Genomic DNA, 13,310 nt, shown 5'->3' with positions numbered 1-13,310 from the left:
TCTCTCTGGAGCCCTCACCATCACTCCACAGACGTCCTCTCCGTGACTGTCACGACCCCTCACTGTGCGTCAGTCACTAGCCCCCATCTGGGGCTCTCGTGGCCTTTCCACATGCGCAGTCCTGTTTGGAACTTGAAAACCTCTTGATACCTCCTCCTCTTCTCTGTGTCTGCATCTCTCCCTGTCCCTGTGTCACTGACCCTTCACTGTTGGCCATCTTCCCGATCTTTGTCATCATCCCTGTGCCCAGCACCAGTCTCGTCTGGATCACCACCCAGTGCTCTGTCACTAGCCCTGTGATGGTCACGGATGCTTGCTGGCTGCTGGCCCCTCCCACTTCACCCATGACCCCTCGGGCCCTTCCCCCCACCCCCCTCTGGCTCCCCCCACCCCCCTCGCTCTGCCCAGGGCCCCTGGAACTCACCAGAACGTCTGCTTCAGGATCATGCCTTGCTCCTCCAGCCATGTCTTTCTGGCCTCTGCTGTCTTGCCCTTCCCAGCATCCACCACGGCTGGGGGGAATTCTAAGACAAGCCCCAGCAGAAGAGGCTTTGGGATGGGCCCAACCCTGCTCAGCCACCCGAGTCCACGGTGGGTGGTGGCGCCGGGGATGGTGTCCGCAGGGGAGAGAAGGCTGGAGTGGCAGTGGGAGGTGGGAACCACGTGTAGGGGTGGGCGTGGGCATGGACTTCTGACAAGGAGAAGGGCAGCCAGGTTAACTCGAGTGGTGGGCACGGGGCCGGCCACGGGGGCTCACCTTGACCTGGCGGGGTGAGGCTCACAGCCTGGGCGAGGGCCGCCAGCACTGACTGCTCTGCCAGCCCGAGGCGCAGCCGTCCACTCAGGGCTCTGGGGAGACAGCAGGTAACGGGGAGTGGGCTTGTCCGTATCTGTCCGACCCCGCCCTCTACCCTTTGCTCCTCTCTCCTCCAGTCTCCCCAACCTCGACCCTCTCCTCAAAACCAGAGCAACCAGAGCCGGAAGTGACCTGAGATCACACAGCCCCGCTTAACAGAGGAGGAAACAGGCCGGCCAGTAACCACCGTGACTGCTGGCAGCGCCTGCGGACAGAACTAGGGGCCTTGCAGGCGTCTCTGCCTCTCTTCTCAGCTGCCCTCTGAGAAACTGGAGTGGCTCGGGGAAGGTGGGAGCTGGGCCTGGAACTGGAAGGCAGCCTGCCCCAGGGGTGCCAGAGTGTGATGGTCAGGAACCTGTCCCCGCCACATGCCTTGCTTTGAGCCAGCAACCTCAGGCAGGAAGCTTCACCTCCCTGTGCCTCCATCTCCCCTTCTGTAAACTGGGGTGAGGCTAACAGGGCCCACCTCCAAGAGCTGCAGGGAGGAAGAAAGCACGTGGCATGGGGCAGGGTACCCAAGAAACACTCCAACGACTATGTCGGACAACTACTTCAAGGATGGCTACCACTTGGCTACCTTGCTTACCGTCCCCACTCAGGCCAAGGCAGACATCACTAATCAAGCGTGACACTCTTCACCCACGAGCTCCCACCCTTCTCCAGGCAGTGCTACTGAGAAGAAGAGCCGGCTGTGAAAGGAAACCTATGTTCCCATCCCGCCCCCTCAGGGCCCAGGCTCCTCTCTCACACTGTTCTCATCCAAGGGCGGTCGGGGCACTAGCAGTGATACAGCTGCCAGTCCTTCTCCACCTTCACCTCTCCCCAGCCTCACAGGCCCCCATACTCACCTGGCGATGAATCGTGCTTCTGAGTGGCGGCAGGCCACAAAGAGGCCTTTGATGACGTCCATCTTCTTGGCTGTGGACTGAAGATATGGGGGAAGGGCAGTCAGTGCCTGGGGTGAAGGGAGGGGAGGGGACCACACCTCCCGCCAACCATGCTGCCTGGGGAGCTGCCACCCTTGGCATACCTGCCCCCCATCACCCTCCTCGCTCCCCCATTCCACGGCCACGCGCTCACAGCGTGGTGAAAAGCTCGCTCTCTTCTTGCCTCCCACCCTAGCTTTGCTCAGCACATGTTTATGGAGCCGTGCGTGTCCCACGGCCTGCACTAGATCAGGGCTAGACTCTCAGGAAGAGGTTCCCTCGGTCTTGAGAGCAGCAGAAGGAAAGGAAGCTCTGATCCCACAAGCAGGACCAAGGCGATCCAGCCCTGAACAGTCTAACCAGAGCCTTTTGGGTCCCCAGCGGAAAAGGGTCTGGAGAGGGGGTGAGCCGCCTGCCCACTCACAGCGCTGCCGGCCAGCTGCGCGATGTCCCGGAACTTGGTGAAGACGCCGGAGGCGGTGAGGGCGGGCGGGGGCAGCATGAGCCTCTGGGTGCTGCGGCTGCTCTCGGCCACCAGCCCCACGTCGCCCTTCTCGGCCGCCTCGGCCCGGACCGACTCGAGCTGCCGGCCTTGGGGGGCGGAGAGAGAGGGTGCTGAGGGCAAGGAGAGGTGTGGCCACACGGCTCCCGGCTCCAGGCGGCCTAGATGATGAACCCGTCTACACCAGAGGGGATGTCTGGGGTGGTGTCATCAGTGTGTAGACGGGACTTAAAGCCTTGGGGTGGAATGCGATCACCAGGGGAGCAAGTGTAGACGGAGAAGGTGGCCAAGGAACCCTCTGCCTGTCCTCCAGTTGCTCACTAACATCCTCCGGCAGAGCCCAATGGGCCTTTGCTTGTTTTCTGTCACCTTATCCTCTTGAAGTCATCAATTTAAATACAGTGGAGGTGCTCTGGCCTTACTTATTGTCTAGGCTGGGTCCCATGGACGCCCCTTGCTGTAAGAGTAGGCGGCTGGACCCCTATGTTCATAGCAGCACTAGTCACAATAACTAAAACATGGAAACAACCTAAGTGTCCATCAACAGATGAAGGGATAAAGACGTGGCACATACATACAGTGGGGTACTACTCAACCATATAAAAAGAACGAAACAGTGCCCTTTGCAGCAACGTGGATGCAGCTAGAGACTACCATACTAGGTGAAGTCAGACAGGGAAAGACAAATACCATGTGATATCACCTATACGCGGAACCTAAAATATGACACACATGAACTTATCTACGAAACAGAAACAGACTCACTGACACAGAGAACAGACTTGTGGTTGCCAAGGGCAGTGGGTGGGGTAGGGAAGGAGTGGGAGTTTGGGATTAGCAGACGCAAACTATTATATATGGGATGGATAAACAACAAGGTCCTACTGTATAGCACAGGGAACTACAGTCAATATCCTGTGATAAACCATAATGGAAAAGAATAGGAAACAGAATGTATATATATTGGGTTGGCCAAAAAGTTTGTTTGGTTAGTGAATACATTGTTCAATAAAACTCTTGGTGAAAATGAAAAATGTGTCTTTTATTTTTACTTAAAACCGAACAAACTTTTTGGCCAACCCAACATATGTATAACTGGATCACTTTGCTGTACAGCAGAAATTAACACAACATTGTAAATCAACTCTACTGCAATAAAATACATTTTAAAAAGAGCAGGAGGCTGGGAAGGTGGAGGCAAGTTATCACAACAGCTCTGCCTAGCAGTTCTCAACCTATCAGAACCACAGGCCCTTCCCAGGACAGGCATTTTTGTGTCACTCCTCTCTACTCCGGAAGAAATGCAGAGATGACACAACTTACCCACACGTATCAGGTCAGCACAATGCCCCAACTCATGTACGAAGGAAACAGAGGGAAAGCAACTCACAATGAAACAGCACGCATTTCAATCTCTGGCCGCGTGGCCAGAGATTTTTTTTTTTTTTTGACAACGACCTACACTTATCTATTCCATAGCATCGCTGACACTCAAAATACAAAGCAGGTTCTGGTGTCTGGATCCACCCCAACTCACTTCCAAAACAATTATATTCCAAAGGTTTATCTGGAAGCCACGAGGACACATGACCGAGTTGCCAGGCCCTGTGCCTGGAAGTGGTATCGCCTGACCAACTCTCCACACCCCTTGGGCCGGGCAGCCGAGGGGGGCCTGAGGAGACGCGTGTGAGCGTGAACACGGAAGGGTGGAAACGGCCTCGGCCCCTCGGTCCCGTCTGGCAGCGAGGCCGGGCGGCACTGGCTGCCGCCTACTCTCCACTCCTCACTATGTAAGGAGGAGAAATCCTTCTTCCTTTGTGCCAGCGTGGCTGGGTTTTGTGTTACTGGCAGAGGGAAGTATCCTAGTGGACACAGTCTGCAGTGGGTCTGGTGCGATGTCAGCACCTAACAAATGTGTCTTGAGAGAACGTGTGGGAGGGTTCTGATCTCAGCTCCTCTGGTTCCGACGACCCCATGACTCTCTTCCATTCCTGGTCAATCTTCCTCAGGCACCTTGTCCTCTCATGAAACCCTCAAACCTCTTCTTCCTTAAGCGCTGGTGCTGCGCAAGGTGTGACTCAGAGCCCCGCCCCTCTCCTCCCCAGAGACCCTCTCCCTGGGCATGAGAACTGGCCAGCACACAACCAGGCTTCCGAAGCTCAGGGCTCCCAGATCCTGCTCTGTGACCCAGATCTCCTGAGCTTCGTCTCCTCGATTGTTGGGTGGCCCACAGATACAGGTTGGTCCCAAGCTGAATTTAGTAACTTCCCCTGGACCGGCCCGCCCCTCAAGGTGTCCTGACCTGGTGGCGGATCCATCATGATGGACCCGGGGGTATTCTTCTCACCTCCTCCATCCCTGACCCCCGCAGGCAGTTCCCTCCTGGGCCCCATCTCCCTTCTCTTGCCCTCTCCTCTGCTGCCCACAGCTCCCCTGGACCTCTGCCCCACTTCCTCCCCGGCCTCCTGGTTTCCTGTCCATCCTCCACACGGGCCTAGAACTGACCCTGCCCTTTGCCTGCTCAGGACCTTTCCACAGCTCCCCGACGCCGTCACAATAAACACGGAGCATTCCAGGCCCTTGGTGGGCAGGAGGCCCTGTCCACATGGCCAGCCAGCCTCTCCTAAGCACTGAGGGCTCGGCCCTCGGAGGCTGCCGGCCCCGCCCACACCCTGCTCTTTCCTCATCTCCTCTCGTGACTCTGCTGGTCAAAGCCCTCCTACCTCCACAAGCCCCAGCCCTCAGTCCCGGCCCCCGTCCTGCTCTGGGCCTGCAGCACCTCCTCCCACCCTGACCGGGTCTTGGTGCAGACCTGGTCCTGCTTTCCCCACGCACCCTGCTCGCTGCCCTCGCTCTCCCCGTCTCTCCACCTTCCCAGTCCCCCTCCATCATCTCCCAGGTGCTCCCGGCCTCTCCACTCCCTCCCTCGAAGCTCCCCCCACCACCGCTGGGGCTTCCACCACAGCGCCCCCCTCACCTGTGGCCTGGGCCACCGCCTTGAGGAGGATGCCGTCGCCAATGCCGAGCTCCAGGCCCTGCTGGGGCGGCCCCAGGCGGTTGAGGCAGAGGTAGAGGACAGGGAGGAGGTCAGCAGGTGACAGGGCCGCCACGGAGCGCAGGAGGTTGCTCAGTGTCTCCACCATCCGGAGCCTGCAGGAGGGGATGGGGCGGGGGGATGTGTGTGACCACCTGGCGTTTCAGGACCAATGTGGGGCGGCGGTGGCAGGATAAAAGGAATCCGGGAACAGAGACGAGGAGGGGGCTCACGACCAGTGCCCGGTGTGTGACCCGAGCCACAGGCACCGTCACAGGCTGCTGGCGGGAAAAGGAATTCCATTTGACCGTCATCTGTAGAGAAGTAACAGCTGATGCATATGGACTGTTTTCTAGGTGCAGGCACTGGTGTTAAGCTCTCTGCATTCTCTAACTCTCTGAACTCTCACAGCTCCCCTGAGCTAGATATTGTTTGATTTTACAGGCAAAGGAACGGAGGTGTGGACAGATCGTGTAACTTGCCCAAGGTCACAGAGCTAGTATCAGACTGAGATGGGGTTCTCGCTACAAACAAGACCTGGATTTCCTCTAACGTCGAGGCATGTCAGCCAGGTGGCGTCTACTTCTGACTACTTAGGCTAGACTCCGTTCCTGCCACCAGGAGGCGGGGGCTGTTTCCTCATGCCAGGGGTCTGGGTTCACCCTCACATCTTGCTCTGACCCACAAATGAGGCAGAAATGATGGCTGGGCCTCCTGAGCCTGGGCCTCCAGAGGGCCTGCAGCCATTCTCGTGGCCATGCCCGTGGCTTGTGATCTCGTGTGTCAGGGTGAAGCTGAGAGAGGAGAGGTTAAAAGGATTAAGCAGCTGGAGGCACAGAAGCTGCCAGAGAGACAGAGCCTGAAGGGCCTTCACCCAGCGGCCCCGGCCAGGCCGGCCTGGTTAATTACCGCGCAGAAACCTCTTCGATCTTCTCAAACGTCCGGGCCACAGCCAGGTAAGGGACTCTGCGGGAGGAAAAGAGAAAACAAGAGCTGTGCGTACACCCACGCTGCCCCTCCAGCCACCTTCCTCCCCACACCTCCCTGGGGACAGCCTTGCTAAATCCTCAGATGCACGCAACCCCCCCCCAGCCACTGCCCAGGGCTTTCTCTCGGTCCCCTTCAGAGCTGCCGATGGTCCCCCCAAAACATGGAGGGGAGAGATTTGCCAGTTTTCTCCCACTGAAGCCTCCGGAGACAGGGCCTCCCGCAGTGCCAGGGACTGGAGAAGGACAGTCTGGGGAGGGCCAAGCCTCACCTCTGGCCCACCTTCCAGCAAGCATCGTCGACGGGATGGTAGTTGTTCTTGGCAGGATTGTAGCTGGATGGGTCCAGGTGTCTGTGGAGGGAAAAGGGAGACTGTAGGGTAGATGCCTGGGTCGAAGGGAAGTCATTCCTCCCGCTAATATTTATTGAGCACCTACTAAGTGCCAGGTACTATTCCAGGCACAAGGGCACAGAAGTGACTGAAAACAAGTTTGCTAACCTGGAGCTCACATTCCAGAGGGAGAGTCAGGGGGAAAAGACAAACACAAAACGTAAGTGAATAAATCATTTTAGATAAAAAATATTTTAGAAAACCAAGTAGGGGGAGGAATCACGATGGTAGGTGCTACTTCAGAGGGCGGTAGGGGAAGGCCAGAGGAGATGTTTGGGCAGAATGATGTGAGGAGTGAGCACTGTGGGTACCAGAGAGAAGAGCGTTCCAAGCGGGGGGAACGGTGAGTGCAAAGGCCCTGTGGCAGACACACGCCTGGCATGTTTGAGGAAAAGAAAAGGAGTCAGCGTGGCTGGAGTGAAGCAGCGTGACCTGAATGCTTTTCAAAGTCCACTCCAAGAGGCAAGGACCTCCCCCGGCCTCTCGGCCAATCCCTCCCTCACACTCTGGCTGGAACAGCAGGAGGAGGGTACAGTCCCTGGGTGCCACAAAGAGCCAGGCACCGTGTTAAGAGCACTACATCTGCTAGCAATCAGCCCTGTAGGCAGGGACTCTTCTACCCTCCATATCCAGATAAGGAAACTGGGCACAGAGTGGTTAAGTAGCTCACCTGAGGTCACACAGCTAGTAAGCAGCACAGTTCCAGAGACTGTTCTAAACCTCTACATTATACATGCCTCTAGAAATGCCTCACTGACCCCAATAGAGCCACCACAGTCACGCTCATTTGGGTTAAAATCCCTGCTCCATCACTGACCAGCTGTGTCGTGGTGAGGAAGCAGCTTCCCTCTCTGAACCACAGTGTCTCCATCTATACGATGGAGCCACCAGGAGTCCCTACCCTGACACGTTGTCATGAGGTTAAGGAAGAAATTATGGTGAGGGTTCCCACTCCTTGGTGCACTCTGTGGGGAGCATTTTTAGAACAACACCAACTCCCCAGCCTCAGGCCTATTTCTCTACCGAATGTGGGGGGACAGAAGGGCGAGGGAGAAGACTTCAGATTTTTTTCGGCTCTTCAGCAGATCCTGATGCACAGACAGGGCTGAAGATGGCTGAGCTGGACGGAGCATGCTCAGTGAGCTGTAAGGACTCAGCATTTGGTAAGTGGTAGCCCTCCTGGTCCTTCCTATCATTACAATGAGAGACGGCAGAGCGTGGTGGGTAAGAAGTTCTACAGCCGCACTGCCTGGTTCAAATCCCAGCTCCACCATACACCCCGTCTGCGACCTCAGCAAGGCAATCAAAATTAGTAACAATAACAATAACCGTAATAATAATAGCAGCCACAGCTTGCTGAGCTTGGGCATGGCCAGGCCCGAGTCTAAATGCTCCAAACCCTCAGGAGGAAACTGGCCCAGAAAGGCTAAGCCACTTGGCCAAGGCCGCACAGCTGACAAAGGTAGAGCTGGGATTTCTAACCTCTCCACAATACTGTCCTGCCTCCAAGCCTCACTTTTCTCACCTGTGAAATGGGGATATCAACAGAAACGACGCACAAAGTCGCTGTGAGGCTTCGATGCATTAGGATATGGAAGGCACACTGCCTGCTGCCTGGCACACCGTTGACAGTGGATAAAAGTGTGTGTTTTTGCCACTGATAAGTCCCCATTTTAAAAGCAAGGAAATTGGAGGCCCTGAAAGTTTGTCTCCTGGAGGCAGCCATCAGCAATCAGACTGGGAATATGGCATAAGCAAAACCATCACAGGGCGTCCCTGGTGGCACAGGGGCTGAGAATCCGCCTGCCAACGCAGGGGACACGGGTTCAAGCCCTGGTCCAGGAAGATCCCACACGCCGCGGAGCAACTAAGCCCATGCGCCACAACTACTGAACCTGTGCTCTAGAGCCCATGAGACACAACTACTGAGCCCGCGTGCCACAACTACTGAAGCCCGCGCGCCTAGAGCCTGTGCTCCACAACAAGAGAAGCCACCGCAATAGAAGCCCACACACCGCAATGAAGAGTAGCCCCCACTCACAGCAACTAGAGAAAGCCCACACGCAGCAACGCAGACCCAACGCAGCCAAAACTAAATATTAATTAATTAATTAATTAAAAACAAAACAGAAAACGATCATAGTATCACATGAAATAAAAATCAGGACATAAAACTTCATGTCAGACAACGATTTTGTTAGAGAAACTTATTTATAAATAACCTAAGCATGGACACAGGCCCAGAAGGCAAGATGGGGCAGTGCTGAAAAAGAGGCCAGGCTTAGGAACCAAGTGGACCCAGGTTTCAGGCTGGTCCTACCCCCGCCTCCCTGTGTGACCCAGGGAAGATGACCTAACTTCTCTGGGCTACTAGTCTCAACGTCTGTGCAATGGCTAAAATACCTGCTTCTTCTGCAGGACTACTGCAGAGATGAAGTAAAAAGGCGTAACAGAAACCTTCAGCACCGGATCTGACACACAGTAGGCGCCCAAGAAAAGGAGCCGGCCGTTCCTACAGTGCAGTCACATGCTGAAATGGGGCCATTTAATCTCAGTAATCAGGTCTCAACTGGGGTACAAAATTGCCATTAAGAATCCCCCCAAAATTTTTATTAGAATAATTAAACCCTAATCACAAAATTTTAAGGCTGAAAGAATGTTTGGTGACTACCGGTCTCATTTTCGGAGGCCTACCTACAATCAGGTCAGAGAGATCTTGGACTCACTGCCTTATTCTGTTTAATCTGCTGGCATCTCTACAATAGATCCTGACTCACCCCTTGGTCTCGTCCTTTCTCAGAGCGCTGGGCCCCTCTTCTTTTGCTTCTTGTTTGATTGCTGGCTTCCGGGGAGCTGGGAATGAAGCAGGGAAATGGTGGGTCCTTTCTCCTTCTGACAGCCCCTGCCTGCCAACCACTCTCCAGCCAGCATTGCGAGAGGCGAGTTAGACTTTCTAACCAAGTTAGACTTTCTAACCCACAGGAAGGCCGCACTCTCTGGAGAAAGATCCACCCGCCTCTCCCCAGCGCAACCCTGCAAGGTGAGGGGGAGAAACTCACAGAAGAAACTGCTGAGCGTCTTGGGAGCTTTGGGGGGAGGCTTAGCCTGGCCGTCCTCCTGTGGTCCCTGCTTCACGGCCACCTTGGGCTCTGAAACGCTTTCTGTTGGGGGCTTTGCTTTGAAAGCGAGAGAGGTCAGATGGTGATGCAAACTATTTTTTTTAACCTCAAGGTCATTCTGACCCTGAAGATGGAAGACATAATCAATTCTGCCCTTTTCCTTTCCATAGTTTCATTTTGGAGCCCCTCAGGCCTGATGCTTTAGGACTAACTAGTGGAATTCTAGCACCTGGCCTGAGATTGGAGACTTACAGATGGTGGGAAAAAAATCTCGGTACGATAAGAAGAAAATATTCCCACTTCTGCAGGTGCAGAAAATCAGATACGATCCTGCATCCTAAAAATATCCCCACAGCGTTCTTTCTGCCATGGGAGTCTTCTGGACACCTCCCTGCAGGAGCTGTTCTATGGCCTGGAGGGTAACTTTAACCTCTAAAATCTTGTAACTCACCCTGGTTATCTAACTTAAAAAAATTATTGCTCGGGACTTCCCTGGTGGTCCAGTGGTTAGGATTCTGCACTTCTACCGCAGGAGGAGCAGGTTCGATCCCTGGTTGGGGAACTAAGATCCCACATGCCGTGTGGTGTGGCCAAAAAAATTTTTTTTAATTAAAAAATTTTTAAATTATTGCTCAATTAATAACATACAGTGCCTACAATTTCTGAAAGATATTTTGCTGGAAGATGACTGGCTCTTTTTTTCCTCACATGCACAGAGGAAAAATAACAATAAAAATAATAATAGCGGACTTCCCTGATGGTCCAGTGGTTAAGACTCTGCACTCCCAACTCAGGGGACCCGGGTTCGATCCCTGGTCAGGGAACTAAACTAGATCCTGCATGACACAACTAAAAGATCCTGCACTCGGCAGTGAAGATCCTGCATGCCACAACTAAGCCCCAGCGCAGCCAAATAAATAAATAAATATTAAAAAATAATAATAATAATAGCAATAGAACCTATAATTTCCCCTAGAATTTGCATTTAGACAACACACTGGAGAATCTTATTTAAGTCTTATCTCATCTGAGCCTTAAATTAACTGTCCTCCAAAGACATCTGACCCCCAAAACCAGAGAGGTGGGGCTTCAGGGAGGAAGAGGACCAGAAACTCACTGGAGGTCTTCAGGGGCTCAGGGGGTGACCTGGGCTGGTCCCCTTCTTCTGCTTCCTTCTTGTTGCCCCCTTCAGGCTCTGTGAGGCTTTCTGTCGGTGTCTCTAATTCTGAGGACCGATTAAAAAAAAAAGCCAGATGGCAAAAAGTCACTATGACCACTCCCCACAAAGGGCATTTCGATTCCCAAGACACTCTGCCCCCGTTTTCTCTTCGCCGTGCTGACTGAACGTCTGTGAAGTGACGAGAGGTGTGAGAGCCCGCTCCTGGTCAGCCCTGAACCAGGCAGGGCCCTCGAGGGAAACCAACTCCGATGCTCACCTGGGCAGCTAAGAAACAGAGAGGGCCAGTCTTTTCTTATAAACCATTATTTTAGAATTATTCACTGCAAAATAGAACTGGAAAGGGTTCAAAATGCCAACAGTGACTCGTTAGAGATAAAAATAAAGGTGTTGGTTTTTTTTTTAAGCTGACTGGAAAAAAAAAAAAAACCCACCTCCAGGGTAATAATAAAAACTGCATCAACTAACTTGGGAAAAATCTGCCTCAGTAGAAAGAAGCCCCACCTCACCCCCCAAAATCCCCAGACACAGACAATGGCTAAAACTGCATGATTTATAGTAAAATTTGTTACTGACTAAAAATTGCCAACTGGAAATAAAATCTCCACCAAACTCAGATCTTCCCTGGGAAAGATAAACCTAATAAGGACCTTTTATTAAACAAACACATTGACAGTGGCAAAGGCTACGATTATTATGATCTCACACACACAGGCCCCAAATGATCAATGGATCAGGTCTTTATGGGTGTGTTTCCCATGGAGGACATTTTACATCTTCAAGGGAAATTGGTGACATCTGCTGGACACCGTATGACCTACTAGCTCAGGGTATTTTGCTTGTCAGTATTAGATCACATTCCTGGCAATTCCTGACGTTAGCTTTCTGCAAGGCTGGGTACTCACTGGTGGTGTGATAAAAACCAAGTACTGCACAAAAATCATCAAGGAAAGTGGCAGTGTTCAACTGGATTCCAAAGTCTGAGCAATTGTGCAGTGCCCAGGAGACATCACAATTAGTAACTAATTATGATTATTTAACAGTGAAATTAAATATTATTTTTCCTTTCAACGTTATACGTTGAATTATAAAATAATATGTTATATTATTTTCTCAAATGCCCAAGTTGCTAGAACATAAATAAATAGTTGTTCAGACTTAACAAACCGAACAGTAAAGGTATTGGCCTTGAGGCACCGTGAAAAAGTTGCTAAGGCACCATGGGCCCTGGAAGTTTGCAAACCTCTCTGCTTTCTGGTAAGATTTACAACAAAAAACATACCATTTAGAGGAAAATATATTCCATATGAGAAACATAAAAATAGAAGAGAAAAATGAGAAGCTGCATATGAATTCGTACTGAATTAAGATGGCCAAACAAATGTATTCCAGAATGTTTTCATGACAAAAGTCCCCGGGTGGGGCTGTGGGATTCTGACAGACTCATGTGGATTCTTGGACAGAGGTGTCAAATCAGTGAGTCCTCACAGCCTGCCCTCTCAGACAGGCCCCCCCCCTCCAGATCACACTTGCGTGCGCACACACACACACACACACACACACACACGCACGCAGTCAGTCCCACGGGCCCCTGCCCCTCCAGATCACACTTTCTCTCTCTCTCTCTCTCTCACACACACACACACACACACACACACACGCAGTCAGTCCCACAGGCCCCTGCCCCTCCAGATCACACTTTCTCTCTCTCTCACACACACACACACACACACACACACACACACACACACACAGAGTCAGTCCCCAACCCCAGGGCCTTACCTTCTTCCTCCTCCTCCTCCTCCTTCCTCTTCTTCTTGGTTCCTCCGTCCTCGTCCTTGCCCTGCTCTTGCAGGACATCCTGAAATGTCCGTTTGGAAAGCTGCTTCCGGGCTGGGAAGGCAAAGGGCTCAGTGTGGCCTCCTTGCTGGCCCGCCTGCCCCACCCCGGTGAGCTCAGACCCCGCGATGATGGGGCCCTGAGAAGGCTCTGGGCCCCTGCCCTCCTCCGCCTGCCCACAGCCACGGCTCCCGTGCAGGCCGCTGCTGCTTCCTGGCTGTGTGACCCCGAGCAGGTTCCTTCATCTTAGGAGCCAACAGCCACCCTCCTCTCTGCCTCACCTCTCACCACACACTATCCTCAAACCCTTCCTGCTCCCCAAATTACACCTTGTTGCCCAGAGACGCCGAGGTGTATGGGATTCCCCCATGTGCCGTGCTGTTCCCACCTGGAGGCCTTTGCACGGGCTGTCTTGGCTGCAACACTTCCCAACCGCCCTTTCTCATCATAGCCAACCCTAACTCATCTTCCAAGACTCA

General features: G+C 53.2%; 1 protein-coding gene across 3 annotated transcripts in view; it reads right to left on the bottom strand.

Moving 5' to 3' along the window:
- LIG1 (DNA ligase 1) overlaps window positions 1-13,310 on the bottom strand; it is a 31,787-nt gene that overhangs the window by 10,749 nt on the left and 7,728 nt on the right. For 2 of the 3 annotated variants that reach the window (XM_065898531.1, XM_065898532.1), the window contains 11 exons: window positions 12,775-12,885; window positions 10,935-11,034; window positions 9,756-9,877; window positions 9,474-9,549; window positions 6,577-6,657; window positions 6,228-6,284; window positions 5,262-5,434; window positions 2,207-2,373; window positions 1,705-1,781; window positions 758-849; window positions 425-524 (listed from right to left, as the gene is read on the bottom strand). In XM_065898531.1, coding sequence (XP_065754603.1) covers window positions 425-524; window positions 758-849; window positions 1,705-1,781; window positions 2,207-2,373; window positions 5,262-5,434; window positions 6,228-6,284; window positions 6,577-6,657; window positions 9,474-9,549; window positions 9,756-9,877; window positions 10,935-11,034; window positions 12,775-12,885 — 1,156 coding nt within the window. The remainder of the gene's footprint in view (window positions 1-424; window positions 525-757; window positions 850-1,704; window positions 1,782-2,206; window positions 2,374-5,261; window positions 5,435-6,227; window positions 6,285-6,576; window positions 6,658-9,473; window positions 9,550-9,755; window positions 9,878-10,934; window positions 11,035-12,774; window positions 12,886-13,310) is intronic. The other variant, XM_065898533.1, reaches the window with a different exon arrangement.

The sequence above is a fragment of the Phocoena phocoena genome, chromosome 20 (genome assembly GCF_963924675.1).
Source record: "Phocoena phocoena chromosome 20, mPhoPho1.1, whole genome shotgun sequence".
NCBI classification, from domain to species: domain Eukaryota; kingdom Metazoa; phylum Chordata; class Mammalia; order Artiodactyla; family Phocoenidae; genus Phocoena; species Phocoena phocoena.
This window is presented reverse-complemented; position numbering and strand designations above follow the sequence as displayed.